Source organism: Boleophthalmus pectinirostris, unplaced genomic scaffold (genome assembly GCF_026225935.1).
Source record: "Boleophthalmus pectinirostris isolate CB_2022bp ecotype Guang Dong unplaced genomic scaffold, ASM2622593v1 HiC_scaffold_15, whole genome shotgun sequence".
NCBI classification, from domain to species: Eukaryota; Metazoa; Chordata; class Actinopteri; order Gobiiformes; family Gobiidae; genus Boleophthalmus; species Boleophthalmus pectinirostris.
The window spans coordinates 1,995,568-2,016,722 of record NW_026571070.1 but is presented as its reverse complement, the minus strand read 5'-3'; the positions used below and the strand labels follow the sequence as shown (position 1 = coordinate 2,016,722).

At 45.1% G+C, this 21,155-nt stretch overlaps 1 protein-coding gene across 1 annotated transcript in view; it reads left to right on the top strand.

The window, feature by feature from the left end:
- Positions 1 to 21,155, top strand: part of LOC110164318 (disco-interacting protein 2 homolog C-like) — an 85,043-nt gene that overhangs the window by 10,159 nt on the left and 53,729 nt on the right. Inside the window, exons 2-5 of the mRNA XM_055151215.1 lie at positions 10,267 to 10,338; positions 14,488 to 14,592; positions 16,203 to 16,328; positions 18,483 to 18,752. Coding sequence (XP_055007190.1) covers positions 10,267 to 10,338; positions 14,488 to 14,592; positions 16,203 to 16,328; positions 18,483 to 18,752 — 573 coding nt within the window. The remainder of the gene's footprint in view (positions 1 to 10,266; positions 10,339 to 14,487; positions 14,593 to 16,202; positions 16,329 to 18,482; positions 18,753 to 21,155) is intronic.

Sequence of the window (21,155 nt, the reverse complement as noted above, 5' to 3'; positions counted from 1 at the left end):
AAAACAAACAAACAAAAAAACCCAGTTATGGTCATGAATAAAACAGAAGGAATTCAGACCGATTCTAGAATTAAAATTAAAAATCGATTTCATGATGTCAATATTAACATAGATCAGGAGTCTCTGGCCCCGTTCACACTAGTTCGTATTCAAGTGGTTTTGGTTGTGGGTGCAGTGTTCGTTCACACTAACCCCATGGAAAACGGCTCCAGAGACGGAACGATCTGGTGCCTCCAGCTCCCACAAAGTCATGTTCGTACAGATCTGATCCAGCTCCGTGTGGACGCCTGAAAACACTGATACTCTGATGTAGGTCTGTGCGGCATGAAGTAATTTACCGACAAAACACTAAGAGACAGAATATATGTCCATTCATATAAACGTGTGTCTGTGTGTACGACCTGCACACGTATAATCTCTGAAAAGTTTCACATGAACCATCTCCAACACGACAGAAACACAGAACAGACTCACCATCAGCAGAACACCCCTCTGTCACAGAAAGAACACTCATATTCCAGTTGAGTTTGTTGTGTGAATAATGTGGCTCGTTGTTTCCTTTAAGTCTTCTTCTTCCATTGATAGTTTTGGATAAATTGTTCACGTTAGAATGTTTATCCTTTGTGGAGTTTGTTGGTTGAAGATTTGTTGATGGGGCAGATTTATGAAGCCAGACATTTCCACACACATTACGATTAACCATTTTGAAAACGTTCTATTAGCAAATTTCAAAAGCTGCAGTTTTTAGTACCATAAATTTCATCCACAAACTCAAAATGTCCTGGTTTTATTCTGCATAAAAAGTGTCGGCTGTAGTTCAGAGCTGCACAAACATGTTCTGAAATCGTGTTTAAAGTGCACGGGCTGATTCGTACGTTTTTATAATTCTGTTTTGGTTTGGTGGGATGACACGTGTGGTCAGTGTTTATCACAGTTTTACATCAGTTTGTGAAGAAAAGTAGAAAACGTAAAGTACAAAATGACAGAGAAAATGCAGAGAGAGTTTACGATCTTTTTCTGACTCTTTAAACCTTCATTTCATTAAATAAATGTGTCATAATTTATTTTTATCAGTCTAATCATAACTCTGGTGTACTTTACTTTAGACGAGCTCTGGCTCTTGTTGTTTGTCACTGTTGCTTGGTAACAGTTTTGAAATTAACTCCACGTATGTCACATCTGCGGCTTCAACAAAACGACAAAGACTGGGCAAGATTTTTCTATTGTAAACTCTGAAATTCATTAAATTCTTATGTAACTTTTCTGCTGGAGGGTCTGTCAGGTGCTTTTTGTCTCCATGGAGATGTTATTGGGTTGTCTTGAATGTTCCACAGTGTGGCTTTAAACCTTTTTATCTTCATGGAGACCGAATCAGACCAAGTTACAGGTCAGATCTGTGGAGAGGAGACGCCGCTCACAGTCAGAATGTCTGATTTTCTAGGTGTTTTTGAGGTTTAGTCCTCGTTTAGACCTGGTTTAGTCCTAGTTCAGTCCTGGTTTAGTCCTGGTTTAGTTCTGGTTTAGTCCTGGTTTAGTCCAGGTTTAGTTCTGGTTTAGTCCTTGGTTTAGTCTTGGTTTAGTCCTGGTTTAGTCTTGGTTTAGTCCTGGTTTAGTCTTGATTTAGTCCTGGTTTAGTTCTGGTTTAGTCCTGGTTTAGTCCAGGTTTAGTTCTGGTTTAGTCCTTGGTTTAGTCTTGGTTTAGTCCTGGTTTAGTCCTGGTTTAGTCCTGGTTCAGTCCTGGTTTAGTTCTGGTTTAGTCCTGGTTTAGTCCAGGTTTAGTCCTGGTTTAGTCCAGGTTTAGTTCTGGTTTAGTCCTGGTTTAGTTCTGGTTTAGTCCAGGTGACAAATGATACTCAGATCTTTCCGTCTGAGGGTTAAAACTCGTCCTTTCACTCGTTTCCAAAAAGACAAGAGTAGTTTTTTTTTTGGTTTTTTTTTCACCAGATCAGGTCTGAGTCCACGTGTCGGCGCCGCCACGTTTGTTTTGGTTCATGTCGGGCTCTTCCCTCACGCTCCTGCGGCTCCAGCTCCAAACGCTCAAGTATAAATAGAAGGATTCAGCTGTGACGAGTGTGAAACGCACTCATCCTAAAAACAAAACCGCGTGTGATTTCCTCGTGAACGGGCCCGGTGTGTTTTTGATTACAGCGCGTCTGCTCTTTGTGAGAGACGCTTTTCAGTCACAGCCGAAGCGCCAAGTCGTGAACGAGAACGTAACACCTCCGAGTCCAACAGGTGAAACTCCACAGAAACACTCCACTGCTCAAAGAAACACTAAACCGTTCAAAGAAATACTCCACAGAAATACTCCACCGCTCAAAGAAACACTAAACCGTTCAAAGAAATACTCCACAGAAATACTCCACCACTCAAAGAAATACTCCATCGCTCGAAGAAATACTCCACCGCTCAAAGAAACACTCCACCGCTCAAAGAAATACTCCACAGAAACACTCCACCGCTCAAAGAAATACTCCACTGCTCAAAGAAATACTCCACTGCTCGAAGAAACACTAAACCGTTCAAAGAAATGCTCCACAGAAATACTCCACCGCTCGAAGAAATACTCCACTGCTCAAAGAAATACTCCACTGCTCGAAGAAACACTAAACCGTTCAAAGAAATGCTCCACAGAAATACTCCACCGCTCGAAGAAATACTCCACTGCTCAAAGAAATACTCCACTGCTCGAAGAAACACTAAACCGTTCAAAGAAATGCTCCACAGAAATACTCCACCGCTCGAAGAAATACTCCACAAGAAATACTCCACCGCTCAAAGAAATACTCCACCGCTCGAAGAAATACTCCACTGCTCGAAGAAATACTCCACAAGAAATACTCCACCGCTCAAAGAAACACTCCACCGCTCGAAGAAATACTCCACCGCTCAAATACTCCACAGAAACACTCCACCGCTCAAAGAAATACTCCACCGCTCGAAGAAATACTCCACAAGAAATACTCCACCGCTCGAAGAAACACTCCACCGCTCAAAGAAACACTCCACCGCTCGAAGAAACACTCCACTGCTCGAAGAAACACTCCACTGCTCGAAGAAACACTCCACTGCTCGAAGAAACACTCCACTGCTCAAATACTCCACAGAAACACTCCACCTCTCGAAGAAATACTCCACAAGAAATACTCCACCGCTCGAAGAAACACTCCACCGCTCAAAGAAACACTCCACCGCTCGAAGAAATACTCCACAAGAAATACTCCACCGCTCGAAGAAACACTCCACTGCTCGAAGAAACACTCCACTGCTCGAAGAAATACTCCACAGAAACACTCCACCTCTCGAAGAAATACTCCACAAGAAATACTCCAACGCTCAAAGAAATACTCCACCGCTTAAAGAAATACTCCACCGCTCAAAGAAATACTCCACCGCTCGAAGAAACACTCCACTGCTCAAAGAAATACTCCACAAGAAATACTCCACCGCTCAAAGAAACACTCCACCGCTTAAAGAAATACTCCACCACTTAAAAAAATACTCCACCGCTCGAAGAAATACTCCACCGCTCGAAGAAATACTCCATCGCTTAAAAAAATACTCCACCGCTCGAAGAAATACTCCACCGCTCGAAGAAATACTCCATCGCTTAAAAAAATACTCCACCGCTCGAAGAAATACTCCATCGCTTAAAGAAATACTCCACCGCGTCACTCCAGCTCGTCTGACAGATTGCACTGGTGTCATTAAGAAGTTGCTGATACGATACATACCTCGATGCAGTGAGTTTTTGATTTGATACGACTCAGTTTGATCTATTTCAAACTGATTCGATACGGTTCAATAAAAACATAAAGTCTAAATTGTGGCTGTGACACTAAAAGTCTTTGTTAAATCACTTCTTGTGCAAAATTCATACGAAACACAAACATTTTAATCATCAAAAGTAGGGACGGGCATTCGATTCAATTTTCTTAATCGATCGTTGGGAGAATTAACCATTGATTATCAATTAATCATTAATGTTTTTATATTAAATGATCATCATTATTATTACTATCTGCACTAATCTGTATAAATAAATTCAACTTTACGACATATAAACATAACGACTCTAGATCCACATCAGCTGTTTGACATTATAATGTGTTTAATGCAGATTTGTGCAACTCTCACAGAAACAAAACTCAAAACCACACGACTCTTTACATAAACTAAGCGAAGAAAAAAAAACAGCTCTTGTGTCGCTGATGTGACACGACTCAGGTGAATACAGGTTAGTGTTTGTCAAAACCAGGACACCGTACGGGGGGAGGGGGGCGGGGCCTCGTCATCCACATTAAGATAAGATAAGATAATCCTTTATTGTCTCCCATGGGAGAAATTTGTCTTGGGACAGGGGGTCACATGATTTATCAAAAAACAGGACAACACAACACATAAACAAACACCACAGAACAGAATAAATATGAGACCAAGTGTGACCACGAGTGATGCGCCAACACGACCTTTAAATCACATTGAGCGACTCTCACCTGGTAAAACTTTTTCCCACTGGACACAGAAACATTTGTGCTGTTTTGTTCACTGTGCACATGGACTCACACTTGTCCTGACCAGAACAGAAAGCCTGGAGTTTCTTGTACAAATCATCGTTAAACACACATTTGAGCTTCAGGACGTTACAGACCGAATGTTTGTGTCTTGCTCCTTCTGATGCAGAGACACATGTACAGACCTGTTTGTCCCCGGACACAGACGTTTGTTCACTCTACACTACGCACAACAACCTACACTCGGTTTGTCGATTAAAATGAACGTAATCGATGAAATTCTTAACGATCAATTATCGATTCATCGACTAATCCTGCCCATCCCTGGTTCTCGTCCGGTTACAGAGTTAATGCAAACATGAGCTTGAGTCGAGTTGTTTTATTTATGAATGAAAAGAAGGAAATATGTTGATGTTCTGTTTATATATTTATTTTATTTTACAGTTAAATTATGATTTATGTAATGAGTGATTTTTTTGTGATCTTAAATGTGACAGAAGCTTTTTGTTCCGACATGAACTGTGGCACTTCAGTAAAAAAAGACCTTGTGGATTTGATAGATTTATTTTTGCAGGAGTTTTGGGGGTTATTTTTCCTGTACAGATATATTTTTTGCTCCACATGGCCCAGTCCTAGTGGCAGGTGTCATCAGCCCACCTCTCTGATGCTCAAAAATCCAAGATGGCCTCCCCCTCTTCCTCCTCTTCCTCCCCCAGCGGTCGTTGCTAAGATACGCCCCTCCCTCCTCCCTCCCTCCCCTTCCTCCTCCTCCTCCTCCTCCTCGCTCTCTTTTTCTTTCTCTTTTTCTTTCTCTCTCTCCGCCCCTTTTCTCCCCGTGGACCCACAGACTCACAATATTTACATTATATCCTCCTGTTTGTTTGTGTCAGATGCCCTCCCGTCCTCTGTGTGTGTGTGTGTGTGTTTGTGTCAGATGCCCTCCCGTCTCGTCCTCTCTGTGTGTGTGTGTGTGTGTGTGTTGTGTCAGATGCCCTCCCGTCTCGTCCTCTCTGTGTGTGTGTGTGTGTTTGTGTCAGATGCCCTCCCGTCTCGTCCTCTGTGTGTGTGTGTGTGTGTTGTGTCAGATGCCCTCCCGTCTCGTCCTCTCTGTGTGTGTGTGTGTGTGTGTCAGATGCCCTCCCGTCTCGTCCTCTCTGTGTGTGTGTCAGATGCCCTCCCCGTCCTCTCTCTGTGTGTGTGTGTGTGTTTGTGTCAGATGCCCTCCCGTCTCGTCCTCTGTGTGTGTGTGTGTGTGTGTGTCAGATGCCCTCCCCGTCTCGTCCTCTCTGTGTGTGTGTGTGTGTGTGTGTCAGATGCCCTCCCGTCTCGTCCTCTCTGTGTGTGTGTGTCAGATGCCCTCCCGTCCTCTCTCTGTGTGTGTGTGTGTGTTTGTGTCAGATGCCCTCCCGTCTCGTCCTCTGTGTGTGTGTGTGTGTGTGTGTCAGATGCCCTCCCGTCTCGTCCTCTCTGTGTGTGTGTGTGTGTGTGTGTCAGATGCCCTCCGTCTCGTCCTCTCTGTGTGTGTGTGTGTGTGTGTCAGATGCCCTCCCGTCTCGTCCTCTCTGTGTGTGTGTGTGTGTGTCAGATGCCCTCCCGTCTCGTCTCTCTGTGTGTGTGTGTGTGTGTCAGATGCCCTCCCGTCTCGTCCTCTCTGTGTGTGTGTGTGTGTGTGTCAGATGCCCTCCCGTCTCGTCCTCTCTGTGTGTGTGTGTGTCAGATGCCCTCCCGTCTCGTCCTCTCTGTGTGTGTGTGTGTGTCAGATGCCCTCCCGTCTCGTCCTCTGTGTGTGTGTGTGTGTGTCAGATGCCCTCCCGTCTCGTCCTCTGTGTGTGTGTGTGTTTGTGTCAGATGCCGTCTCGTCCTCTCTGTGTGTGTGTGTGTGTCAGATGCCCTCCCGTCTCTCGTCCTCTCTGTGTGTGTGTGTGTGTGTGTGTCAGATGCCCTCGTCCGTCTCGTCCTCTCTCTGTGTGTGTGTGTGTGTGTGTGTGTGTCAGATGCCCTCCCGTCTCGTCCTCTCTCCCTCCTGTCAGCTCGTCCTTTGTTTTCGCTGATGGATGTAAAATTATCTGTGCGATTTGGATCACAGACGTTTGAATATTGAGTTATTCTCGGTTTATTTTTAGCTCTTTGTGGCACATCTGAAACCAGAGCATTTCTTCTTCTTCTTCTGCTTCTGTCGCCGCCGCTGCTGCTCTAAACACTCACTTACCCACAATGCTCTAGTTCTGCCTCTGTTCTCTTCTCGTCGCTGTTTCTGAGGCTCTGATGGTGGATTTGAGTCGGGTTTAGTTTGTGGACAGGCCATAAACAGGACACAACATCTGCACAAGGAACTTTAAACTGCAAATATCACTCTCTTTTTAATTACATTTATTGTTATATTTAACACACAAATCCTGCCCAATCCGTGTGTCGTTCGTTCATTCGTTTTTCAATATAAAACCAAAAATAAGAAAAGGAAAAAACAACAGTTTTCTTCATTATTTGTCTCCAAAACCAAAATGAAAAAACAGATAATGATTTGTTTTTTCAGTTTTCGATTTTGTGTTTAAATGAATCATGGAAAAAAACGACTGCGATGCTGGACTTTTGCGCTGCATACGGACTGAACCAGACCAGAACAAGACCGGGACTGAGACCAGGCCGGGACCAAACCGGGACCAGAGTGGGACTGAGACCGAGACCAGACCGAGACCAGACCGGGACCAGACCGAGACTGAAATCAGAACTGATACCAAGACCAGACCGAGAGTGAGACCAGACCAGGACCAGGCCGGGACCAGACCGAGAGTGAGACCAAACTGGGACCAGAGCGGGACTAAGACCGAGACCAGATCAGGACCAGGCCGGGACCAGACCGAGACCAGACCGGGACCAGACCAAGACTGAAATCAGAACTGAGACCGGGACCAGACCGAGAGTGAGACCAAACCGGGACCAGAGTGGGACTGAGACCGAGACCAGACCAGGACCAGGCCGGGACCAGACCGGGACCAGACCAGGACTGAGGCTGAGACCAGACCAGGACCAAACCGGAGGCTCAGAGCCCACGGCAGGGCCGGAGCTCCAAACTGAGGCTCGAACCCCACGGAGGCTCGGAGTCCAAGCTCAGAGTCCACCTAAACCCGCACTGGTCCCGGTCCAGTCCCAGTCCAGTCCCAGTCCTGGATCAGTCCTGGTTCAGTCCGTATGCAGTGCAAAATTCCGGCATTGCAGTCACGGAAGCCACGCAAACGTAAACGAATGAGCGAATGATACACGGATTCTGCACATTTAGATTGAGTTCTCACACAGGAAACGCTCTTTTCCACCTTGTGATGTCATCATGTGGTGATACAGGAAGCGCTCCATTGTGTTTTTAAACTCCGCACACCTTCACTAGAAACATTTGGATCATTTCACAGAGTTCCCACGGTCATGGAAATCCTGGAAAAGTCACGGAGATTTGTAAATTGAATGAAAGTTTCACGCAGCTGCAGTGTTCGGTTAAGTCCTGAGTTGAATCTGCTGCAGGTGTTTTGTGTCTCAGTGGATTTAGTGTAGGAGCTGTTCAGTGAGAGGAGCTCGTCTTCTGGATGTGTGTCAGATGCCCTCCCCGTGTGTCAGGTGCCCTCCCCGTGTGTCAGATGCCCTCCCGTGTGTCAGGTGCCCTGCCCGTGCGTCAGATGCCCTCCCCGTGTGTCAGGTGCCCTCCCCGTGTGTCAGGTGCCCTCCCCGTGTGTCAGATGCCCTCCCCGTGTGTCAGATGCCCTCCCCGTGTGTCAGGTGCCCTCCCCGTGTGTCAGGTGCCCTCCCCGTGTGTCAGATGCCCTCCCCGTGCATCCCTGGAGTCTTATTCTGAGTAAAATCTGCTGACCCTGTAGTTTAAACTCTACAAACCTGTTCTGAAATGCACGTATGTCATCTGAAGGAGCGGATAAAACCACAAACACAAACTCAAATTTAAAGTGAACTTTAAACTCATCCAAACTAAATATTCCTTTTGTTCATTTATTTGTGTGTTACATTTTTGCGTTGTTTTTTTTCTTGCATGTTTCACCATTTCATTTCCTCTTATATTAATCCTCATTTAAGACTGAGAGAGACAGAGGAAGCTGTCAGGACTAAACCAGGACTAAATCAGGTCTAAACCAGGACTAAATCAGGTCTAAACCAGGACTAAATCAGGTCTAAACCAGGTCTAAATCAGGTCTAAATCAGGTCTAAATTAGGTCTGATCCAGGTCTAAACCCAGACTCAGTCAGGTCTAAAGCAGGTTGGTTGGTAAACCAGATGTCGTGTTTGTTCCTCGGGCTCTGGCCTCAGTTCTGCGTCGTCATAGCAACTATGCAATTTAAATTAAGAAACATCTTAAGAACAGGAAAAAGGACGTCACAAAATCCGTCAAATCAGAAAGAAACACTGACCGAAAACCAGTGAATTAGTGTGTCTAAACCAGGACTAAACCAGGACTAAACTAGGTTTAAACCAAGACTAAACCAGAACTCAGCTAATCTAAACCAAGACTAAAGCAGGTCTAGACCAGGTCTAAACTACAACTTAAACTGGGTCTAAACCAGGAGAAAACCAGGACTCAACCAAACCTAAACCAGGACTTAACAAGGACTAAACCAGGTCTAAACCAGGTCTAAACCAGGACTAAACCAGGTCTAAACCAGGTCTAAACCAGGACTAAACTAGGTTTAACCAGGACTAAACCAGGTCTTAACCAGGACTAAACCAGGACTAAACCAGGACTAACCAGGTAAACCAGGACTAAACCAGGTCTAAACCAGGACTAAACCAGGACTAAACCAGGTCTTAACCAGGTCTACAACAGGTCTAAACCAGATCTAAACAAGGTCAGGTCCAAACCAGGTTTAAACCAGGTTTAAACCAGGACTCAACCAGATCTAAACCAGAACTAAACATGGACTAAACCAGGTCTGAATCAGGTCCAAGTCAGGTCTAGTTCAGGTGTGAGCTCAGGTCTGAATCAGGTCTAGCTCAGGTCTGAGCTCAGGTCTATCTCAGGTGTGAGCTCAGGTGTGAGTCAGGTCTAGCTCAGGTGTGAGCTCAGGTGTGAGTCAGGTCTAGCTCAGGTGTGAGCTCAGGTGTGAGTCAGGTCAGGCTCAGGTCTATCTCAGGTCTGAATCAGGTGTGAGTTCAAGTGTAGCTCAGGTCTGAGTTCAGGTCTATCTCAGGTGTGAGCTCAAGTGTAGCTCAGGTCTGAGCTCAGGTCTATCTCAGGTGTAGCTCAGGTGTGAGCTCAGGTGTAGGTCAGGTGTGAGCTCAGGTGTAGGTCAGGTGTGAGCTCAGGTGTGAGCTCAGGTGTAGGTCAGGTGTGAGTTCAGGTGTAGCTCAGGTGTGAGCTCAGGTGTGAGCTCAGGTGTGAGCTCAGGTGTAGGTCAGGTGTGAGTTCAGATCTATCTCAGGTGTGAGCTCAGGTGTGAGCTCAGGTGTAGGTCAGGTGTGAGCTCAGGTGTGAGCTCAGGTGTGAGCTCAGGTCTATCTCAGGTGTGAGCTCAGGTGTGAGCTCAGGTGTAGCTCAGGTGTGAGCTCAGGTGTAGTTCAGGTGTGAGCTCAGGTGTAGGTCAGGTGTGAGCTCAGGTGTAGTTCAGGTGTGAGCTCAGGTGTGAGCTCAGGTGTGAGCTCAGGTGTAGGTCAGGTGTAGTCAGGTGTGAGCTCAGGTGTAGCTCAGGTGTGAGCTCAGGTGTGGTCCGGGGCGTGTGGCCTCGTCTCCTCACTGGTCGTGTATTATTCTCTGTTCCAGGCGACATCACTCAGAAGGGTTATGAGAAGAAGAGGTCCAAGCTGATCAGGGCTTATGTCCCCCATGCTGCAGGTAACAGCAGCTCCAGCCTCTGTGCGCCGGACACAGGGCTGTCCCCGCCACGACACACCTAAAGACGCACTGCGGAACTTTCCCTGGGCCTATGTCACCTGCCTGTCTGCGCTGAGACGCTCTAGACCTGACTCGAATGTTCCACAGTAAAGCATTAAACTTATATCTTACTTTTATTACATTAAAGGTGTTTTTAAGGCCAAAGACTAGAGCTGAGGATCGTTAAGAACCTGCCGATACGATACACACCTCGATACACAGGCCACGATACGATACACACCTCGATACACAGGCCACGATACGATACACACCTCGATACACAAGCCACGATACGATACACACCTCGATACACAGGCCACGATACGATACACACCTCGATACACAAGCCACGATACGATACACACCTCGATACACAAGCCACGATATGATACACACCTCAATACACAGGCCACGATATGATACACACCTCGATACACAGGCCACGATACGATACACACCTCGATACTTAGCCCACGATACGATACACACCTCGATACTTAGCCCACGATACGATACACATCTCAATACAGTGCACTTTCGATTCAATACAATATATTTGAAATCGATTCAAAAAAGTTCAACAAAAAATAAAGGCCAAATAGTGACTGTGATACTAAAAACAGGGTTCCCACAGTCATAGAAATCCTGGAAAAGTCATGGAAATTCAAAATGTCATTTCTCAGGCCTGGAAAAGTCATGGAATTTTAGTATGTCTTTCGCACAACTCCAGAGTTCTGTTAAGTTCTCATGAGTCTGTTCTGATTATTTCCGAACGTCTGCGTCTTTTGTTTAAAAGAGACGACAATAAAAACACTGACAGGATTTTAAATGTTCAAAAACTATAATCCCAAACCATAAGGTGAGTGGAAAGAGTTCACATTTCATATTTAGCTCTAAAAGTCTGATCAGTTCTACACATGTAGGTGCTGTAAAGTCATGGAAAATTCACTTTATCATGAAAAAATCATGGAAAAGTTTTGAAATTTTGTCAGTGAAAAAGAGTGGGAACCCTGTAAAAGTCTTTATTAAACCACTTCTTGTGCAAAGTTCATATGAAACACAAACATTTTAATCCTCAGAACAGTGAAAATGTCAAATGTGTCGTATAAACGAGTTTCCTTTCTCTAAACAAACAACAAAACTGTAGCTGTAACAAAACAATTTTGTAAAATAAACCACAAAATCCTCTTGGCGATATATCGATACAACAGCCCACGATATCGATACTGTACGACACCGGTCCCCAACCCCTGGGCCGCGGACCGGTACCGGGCCGTGGTTCGTTTGATACTGGGTTGCGAAAGTGCAAATCCCTTCTCTCATACGCCACGTGGACTGTGCCTCCTCCCATAAACCCAGAACTAAAACCAGGACTAAACCAGAACTAAACTAGAACTAAAATCAGGTCTAAAACTGGTCTAAACCAGGTTTAAACCAGGTCTAAAACCAGGACTAAAACAGGATTTAACCACGACTAAACGATTCTGCATGGACCGTGTCTCCTACCGTACGCCGCGTGGACCGTCCCTCCTCCTATATGCCTCTGGTCCATGAAAATATTGTCCTGAAAAAAAAAAAAGATTCGCGAAATATTGTCGGACATAAAACCGTCCGTGACGCAAAAGAGTCTGGGAACCACTGCGACGCGATATATCGATGTTTGGATATTTTTGCACACCCCTACTAAAGCCTCAACTTAAAAAACATACATTTTTACAGTGCGTGTGCTCGCCTCTCCACAGATATAACCTCTGACTTGGCCTGCTGATAGATAAGTTTAATGCCATACTGTGGAACTTTCCAGCCAGAACAGAAGCAGCTCCAGGGAGACGAGCAGGCGGCCGACGCTCCACTGGGAAAGTTACGTAGTGCACCTTGAAACCAGGGCTGTCCAAACTGTGACGTATCCGTGTAGAGAACGTGTCATGACCACAGACTGTATAAACAGACATTATCCAAACAGGAAGTGAGCCTGGGGGCGAGTCCGGCTCCATCGACTCTGGCTCCAGTTCACTTTGACTGAAAAAAACGTCACTCCTTTCTCTGTAACCGCTGCTGTCAGACTCCTCATTTTGGTCTTAAAATGTTCGTGTTAACCTCCTCTACATGATCACGATGTTTTCATTTCACTATTTTCTTTGTAAATCAAGTTTTGAACATAAAAAACAGACGACTCCAGTCCCTGAGGCTGCTCCCGTTGGCGTTAGGAACAGGTTTGATTGACCTTCAGTCCACTTCTTTACACAGTCTGTGGTTATGACAAAGATCCTCATTATGCAACGGTCTTTACTGACATTGTCTCTAAAATTATTCATATTTGGAGCAAAGGATCATGGTCTCTGTAGTTTCCGTTTCGTCTCTTTTTTGCGGCCGTACCCAGCCCAGATAAACCAGAGTGAGTCGTTTGTTGTGTTGGCGCGGAGTGAGTTTGGACAGCCCTGGTTTAGCGTCTGTCAGCACACGATCTGCCCCCTGTACCCGCCCCCAGAGCTCAGCTTGGGCCTGCTCCTTTACTGCCCCCTCTGGACACGGGACCGTAGGACAACCATAGACAACCCAGAAACCCATGAACCGGAGCCATAATGGACCAGGAGAAGAGCAAGAGACACTAAATGATATTTACGATTATAAATTCTAATGTTTTGGGAACTCGTTGATCTGAAGTTCTTCCAAAGTGTTCACAAGTCCACACTGAGCTTGTTTCGAGATTCCTGAAGCAAAATTCCCACTTCATTTTCCCACAGATGTTTCAAAAAATTCGATAGCTGATATAAAAGCCGATATATTTAGTGATGTGAGTGAAAATAGATTTTAAAACTTAGGTCTGGCTCTACTGGATTTTAAATTGGGTTTGTTTAGGTGACATTTACTGTTATTCTGCCTCTTTACGTCATATTTAATTATCAGCCTTTAGTGGTAAAGATGTGTAATTTATTTTGCGTAAATGCTGATCATTCACACCTCTGTTCACAGCTCATCTACAGATCAGTGCAGGTTCAGTAACGTGTGCAGACACCACAGTCACTTTACACAAGGCCAGTGTAAGAAAAAAAACAGGTTGTTGTGTGGGAGCTACAGCAGATAATGTCTAACCAATGAGAAAGAATGAAAAGCGGCTTCAAATCCGACAGTTTTGGTGGTTTGCTGTTTGTTCAGTGTGTTGTTCCAGAAGAAGCGTCCACCAGAGAAAGATGAATATCAGAAAAGCTCTGAGCACCAAAACATCAGCAGGAAATGTCCTCAAGAGCTTCAGGAGCTCCAGGCTCAGCTGTCCGTCAAACATAAAAGAGCCAGTGGGAATGAACCATGGAAAACCCGCCCACCAAACTGCACCAAAAACTCAAATCAGAAGAATCAGAACAAAAAGTCAAACGAGGAGAATCAGAACCAAAAACTCAATTGAGAAGGAGAATCAGAATCAAAAACTCAAACAAGAAGGAGAATCAGAACCAGAAAGTCAAACGAGAAGGAGAATCAGAACCAAAGAAAAAGCATAAAACAAAACTGAGAAAGATGCAGAACAAAAGCAAAAATGTTTCCAAAGAGGCAAAGACAGAGATTTTATACGATTACACAAATAATTTGATTAGTTTGATTGTTTTTATTTGGTACTTGATTTATACTTTTTTGCTTGATGTTTTAAAAGCGTCTTTGGACTGTTTGACTCAAAATTGATTCCATAATTAATTTCCCAGATAGCTTCAGCTTTCAAACTCTTCATATAAATGTTTTAAAATGTCTACGGGGAAAATGGATGGGGATTTTACTTCTCTGTTTACCAAAGTTCCTCTTGCTTCAGTGGACATGACAAACCTGAGTCCGGTCGTGTTTGTAGTTGTCGCTCTTGCTCCTTTGGTCCATTATCTCTGAGTCTTCACACTTATTTCCATGAGGACTCGCCCTGAGCGATGTCCCGCCTCTTTTTGACTTACTTTTATTTGAGTTTTTGTGTCGTTTTAACCAGAAGAAGCTGTTTTTTTTTTGTTTTTCTGCCCTGGGCTCATCTGCGTGTGTCCCGTGTGGTTGGACGTGTCTCTGCTGTCGTCGTTCGTGTTTTATACATGTGTTATATCTGTGCACACGTGTGTTTGTGTGCATCTGCCGTTTCAGGGATGGAGGGGCCCCTGTCTCACCGGCCCCCCCTCGGCCCCCCCTCTGCGGCTCGATTCCACCGGCGACGCACTTCAGGAACACGGGACGAGCGCTACAGATCAGGTAAGAGGGATGAAGAAAATCACTCAGACAAGATGATTATAGAAAGAGTTTTCAGTGAAACTGAACAGCAGATTTATTTTCTGTGTTTTGTTATTTTCTGTGACTAAAACATTTGGCTCGGGTTGGGAAAAGGATCATCAAAAATATCTAAAATCAGATCCTAATCAATACTAAAACTGATATCGAAACTAGATACTCATTTGAACAGGTATCGGTCCTAAAAATTCACATTGACAGAACAGAACATGAACCTTTCCTGAACGATCTGGACCTGGATCAGAACAAATATAAGAGCACAAAGACCACGTTTACATGATGTTTTTTATTCCAAATTAATTGTTCTGAATGAAATAGTTCTGAATTCAAATATTCTCCTTCCAGTTCACATGGAATTAATAATCCCGAATTGAGGTTTACATGGAAAACATGTTAAATCGGCTTTATTTACAGGGTTCCCGCGGTCATGGAAATCCAGGAAAAGTCATGGAAATTGAAAAGGTCATTTTCCAGGCATGGAAAAGTCATGTAATTTTGTAAATTCAATGAAAGTTTTGGAAAAGTCATGGAATTTTAGTATCTCTTTCCCGCAACTCCAGTGTTCTGTTCAGTTCTCATGAGTCTGTTCTGATTATTTGTGAACGTCTGAGTCTTTTGTTTAAAACAGACGATAATAAAAACACTGACAGGATTTTAAATGTTTAAAAACTATAATCCCAAAACATAAGGTGAGTGGAAAGAGTTAATGTTTCATATTTAGCCCTAAAACTATGATCAGTTATACACATGTAGGTCATGGAAAGTCATGGAAAAGTTTTGGGGGGGGGGCTCTGATTGGACAGGGACACGAACATATTTACGTCTTTGTGAAGAAAACGCACACTTCAGCTCCTGGTTTTTTGTCATCTCGGTTTGTCGTTAAGCTACGGACACAAACACTCCCACATCCCGCACGCAAATCCAAAGAGTCCAAAGAGATGAAAAGTCCGAAGTCAGGACTGGTGGAGCTGGATTGTCCGGATCACGTCAGAACGACGACTCAACGAACATGAACTGAAGCACCTACATTATTTTTAACAAGAATAAACGTTTACATGATCCAGAAATAAATTCATTTGGCTTTAAAATCAGAATAAACCACACACTTACTTCAGAATTAAGTTTAATTCCGAATAATCATTTTCAGTAGGAATTAAATGTTTACATGATCTTTTTAAAGCAGAATTATTATTATTATTTTTTTTATTAAAGCTCTCATGTAAACGTGGCAACTGATTCAGTGACAAAACTCAAATGTGTTCAAATGAGTATCTAGTTTTTTTGAGTATTTAGTTTTTGTTTAGTATTGAATTTTCAGTTCTTTTGACAAACTTTGTGACCTCTTAATGGGAATATAAAGAAACTGATCTCTAAAAAGTTGAACTGTGTGTGGGCGTAAAGATCTGGGCTTGTCTTGGATCATCGAGAATAAAACGATCCAGAGGGAAAGAGCAGAACATGAAGAACACAGACTTCTTTGTCCGTGTTCCGTGTTTTTGCTGCCGGTGTCCGTGGAGATCCGACCTCCGACCCGATGGAATGTTCCTGACGTGTGTTTCCCTGTTGTTCCTCAGATGTCCACACGGAGGCGGTGCAGGCCGTGTTAGCCCGGCACGTGGAGAGGAAGGTGGCCGTGCCCATGCCCTCCAAACGGCGCTCCCTAGTGGTGCAGACCTCCATGGACGCCTACACGCCCCCAGGTAAGAGCTCCACCCACAGGCAAAAGCTCCACCCACCTGCAGGTAAAAGCTCCACCCACCTGCAGGTAAAAGCTCCACCCACACGTCAAGAACTCCACCTACCCACAGGTAAAAGCTCCACCTACAGGTAAATACTCAACCCACACGTCAAGAGCTCCACCCACACGTCAAGAGCTCCACCCACAGGTCGAGAGAGAAACCACAGCTGATCCTCAGGCACAAAAACGAGATTCTGAGGCGGGAAAAGTTCATTTGTTCCTTTGTTCCAGTCCCAAACCTTTATAAACAAACAGACTCAGATTTGCCTTCATCTCCCAGAGTTCAGATGGGTGTGATTGACAGGTGGATTAGCCAATCAGGGACACACATGGGGTCTGTGCACAAAACAAATAAAGCTACTTACAAGGAAAAAAGAAAAAATATGACAGGGGACTGAAAAATTTTGGATTTGTGCAGACTGAGCGAGTGATGCTCGTAAATGATGAGGACCAATGAGTCCATGACTGGAGGATCATGACAATACAGAGAAATAAAAACTAGGAATGTCACAATAACTGAAATATCGTGACATCGTATCATCAGAGTTCAAGAATCAGAACACACTAGACGGTCTGCAAAAACCCCGGAAGTTGTAGACCGAGCACCGGCCAATCAGAGAAGAGCCATTCTGTCTAATGTCGAGTGAACGAATCCTAACGCTGTGAGGTCAGACCGTTTCCACAAAGTGAAACCGACCGATGAATCAGGATAATGTTCTGTGTCAGTGCAAAGTGAACCAGAAGGACGGGGCAAACGTAGAGACACTGAAGGACGGGGCAAACGTAGAGACACTGAAGGACGGGGCAAACGCAGAGACGCTGAAGGACGGGGCAAACGCAGAGACGCTGAAGGACGGGGCAAACGCAGAGACGCTGAAGGACGGGCAAACGCAGAGACGCTGAAGGACGGGGCAAACGCAGAGACGCTGAAGGACGGGGCAAACGCAGAGACGCTGAAGGACGGGGCAAACGCAGAGACGCTGAAGACGGGGCAAACGCAGAGACGCTGAAGGACGGGGCAAACGCAGAGACACTGAAGGACGGGGCAAACGCAGAGACACTGAAGGACGGGGCAAACGCAGAGACACTGAAGGACGGGGCAAACGCAGAGACACTGAAGGACGGGGCAAACGCAGAGACACTGAAGGACGGGGCAAACGTAGAGACTCTGAAGGACGGGGCAAACGTAGAGACACTGAAGGACGGGGCAAACGTAGAGACTCTGAAGGACGGGGCAAACGTAGAGACTCTGAAGGACGGGGCAAACGCAGAGACACTGAAGGACGGGGCAAACGTAGAGACACTGAAGGACGGGGCAAACGTAGAGACTCTGAAGGACGGGGCAAACGCAGAGACACTGAAGGACGGGGCAAATGTAGAGACACTGAAGGACGGGGCAAATGCAGAGACACTGAAGGACGGGGCAAATGTAGAGACACTGAAGGACGGGGCAAATGTAGAGACTCTGAAGGACGGGGCAAATGTAGAGACACTGAAGGACGGGGCAAACGTAGAGACACTGAAGGACGGGGCAAATGTAGAGACACTGAAGGACGGGGCAAATGCAGAGACACTGAAGGACGGGGCAAACGTAGAGGATCTAAAACAGCAGTGATTTGAGTGGTGAGGTCTGGTGTTTTGTTTTGGCGCTCGGGCTCATTGACGGCTCGTGCTCTGCTCTTGAACAGTGAGCGGCTCCTGTGGCGGCACTTGGATCTGAACCATCACAGTGACTCAGTCTGATGGTTTTAGACTCAACCTCGTCATCACAAACAAAGAGATCAGCTGCTCCGACTCTGCGTGCGCCAAAACAGGAACAAAACAAACACATCCTAATATGAGCCTGTTTAGTCTCTGTCTCTGCTCTGTAAAAGTCCAGTATGACACAGAGCGGAGCGTCTTCTAACGCCGTCACCTCCTCAAAAACACAACTGGAGCTGTGTTTGTTTCATTCACACAAAACATGTCATAGTCTGTCTACATCTCCACAGCTCAAAACACTCTCTCCACCTTGTGATGTCATGAAGTGGTAGTTTTCAAGTGACCAGCTCCTTTTACCTTTCGCCTCATCCAGTAGAGTCTGTGTGTTTGTAATGTGACCTTTCTCTCTCCTCAGGTCTCTCGCCGCTGTGCTCGGACTCGTCGTCCGGCTCGGAGGAGGAGGCGGGGCCCGGAGACGACCTGTCGGGATTGGAGCACTGGAGCCGCCCGTCGCAGCTCGGCCCCGCCCACCTGGGGTCCACCTCGTCTTCGTCGTCGTCCACCCAGAGCGGCGGCAGCGGCAACGCCAGCCGCCTCGCCGACTCGCTCGCCCACGCTCACCTCTCTCACCTGGGCCACCCGCACCTGGGCCACCAGCAGAGCCTGCTCTCCCAGTCGCACCACGGTAACACGGACGCTCCGAACTCTACGCTCTGTGCACACTCACCGTAAAATACTCACTTAACAGACCAGGCTTTTATTTGAGACCAGGCGGTAGTTTGGGGCAGGAGATTTATTCTTTTCTTACAAAAATCTTGCTCAGAAAAACTGGGAAAATCTGGTCCTGAAATTATTTTACCCAGTTTGACTAATTTACAGTTTTTATACGACAGCCTGGCGACACTTTGTCTTTACCTTGTGGACAGATTCCTGTCGCCTCGTCGCCTTTGCCACAAACTTTCCTCTTTCACCACAGCAGCTACGATCACAGCGCTGCTTCCTCCCAATCAACAAACTGAAGTAATATCACCAAAACTCCTAAAAACTAGTCTCTATAATATCTAGTTGAATTAAAATAACTTAAATTAAGAACATTTTACATTATTTGAGTCGATTCAACTTGAAAAGTCAAATTATCTACCAATGGAATAAGTTTGTTTTTCTTAATTCAAGCAACATTCAGTTTGATTTTGTTGTTTTTCTTCTTTTAAGTGCAGCAGGATGTATTTTCATATTTTAATTACAAAATGCCTTGTTCCACTGGCAGATCATTTTCCTCGTTAAGTGAAATGTACTGAGATCATGATAAAACTTTTTCAATTCAAGTCATCGTAACTTGGCTAGATTTAGTTTATTCACTTTAAAATCTGGATTTCACAGCAGCATCGTCTGTTCCTCCTCCTCCGGAGAATCGAGCCTGTCCCCTCAGTCACACGACCGGACTGATGTGAACTTCAGGACTGACCTGAAGTCAAACTGCTCCTGTCGCTGTAAACATCAGGCTCTCTGTGTGTCAAATCAGCACATTTTGGTTAAATAAAAAACAAAAAAAACGGGAAATGGGAGTTTGAGCCAGAACCACTGCTGGACTCGACTGCGTTAAAACAGAAAACAGTTCGTCTTAAACAGTATTCAGAGCGTCCTCATGACTCACCACGATGAGTTTAGAAGCACGTTTCAGAACTCTCAGAGACCAGAGCTTTCAGAGTTTTGGTTCCTGGTTTGCGGAGGATAAATTAGATTAGATTTTGACCCCGAGAGCTGCAGTAACGCTCCGTCTTTTTCATTATTCTGAAACTCATGGATGTTGTAACTTGGTTTCTCTGGGCTCAAAGTCAGTTTAATATTTTTTCAGTCATGAGTGAATAGTTTTGTTTTTCTCTGGCCTCAGTTTACTGTATTTAAAGTCTGAATATGAAGTGGTGTTGTGCGGTGCGCCCCCTGCTGCTCGGTTGTTTCGTGGCGTCCTGATTTTCTGCCTTTAGATGAAGATATTTAGAGAATGTCAGAGTCCGATCAATACTGTGGCATTTAGCTGATGTCTTCACTCCCACACACACAAACAAACACACACACACACACACACACAGACACACACACAAACACACACACACACAACACACACACAGAAACACACAGACACACACACACACACACACACACACAACACACACACACACACACACACACACAGAAACACACACACACACACACACACACACACACACACACACACACACAAACACACACACAGACACACACACAACACACACACACACACAGAGACTCATAAACACACACACAGGCACAGGCAATGAATCAGACCAGGAGTCTAACCCACAACCTGCTTATATGAGACAAGGAGACGAGTCTAAGACCAGGACTAAACAAGGACTAAACTAGGACTGAACCAGGACTAAACTAGGACTAAACCAGGACTAAACCAGGACTAACTCAGGACTAGACCAGGACTAGACCAGGACTAAACCAGGACTAAACCAGGACTAAATCAGGACTAACCCAGGACTAAATCAGAACTAAACCCAGACTAAATCAGGACTAAACCAGGACTTAATCTGGACTAAACAAGGACTAAATCAGGACTAAACCAGGACTTAATCTGGACTAAACCAGGACTAAATCAGAACTAAACCCAGACTAAATCAGGACTAAACCAGGACTAAATCAGGACTAAACCAGGACTTAATCTGGACTAAACCAGGACTAAATCAGGACTAAACCAGGACTTAATCTGGACTAAACCAGGACTAAATCAGAACTAAAGCAGGACTAAATCAGGACTAAACCAGGACTAAATCAGGACTAAATCAGGACTAAATCTGGACTAAACCAGGACTAAACCAGGTCAAACTCAGGTCTTAACCTCAGAGAGCAGAGGTGTCAAACTCAGTTAGAATTCAGGAGATTCTAGGGCTGAGCAAAAAATCGATTAATTGAATTGTAACTTCATATCAATTTATTTGGAAGATAATTTTATTTTTAACGCAGTTTAATCCAGAGTTTGACCCAGAGTTTAATCCAGAGTTTGACCCAGAGTTTAATCCAGAGTTTGACCCAGAGTTTAATC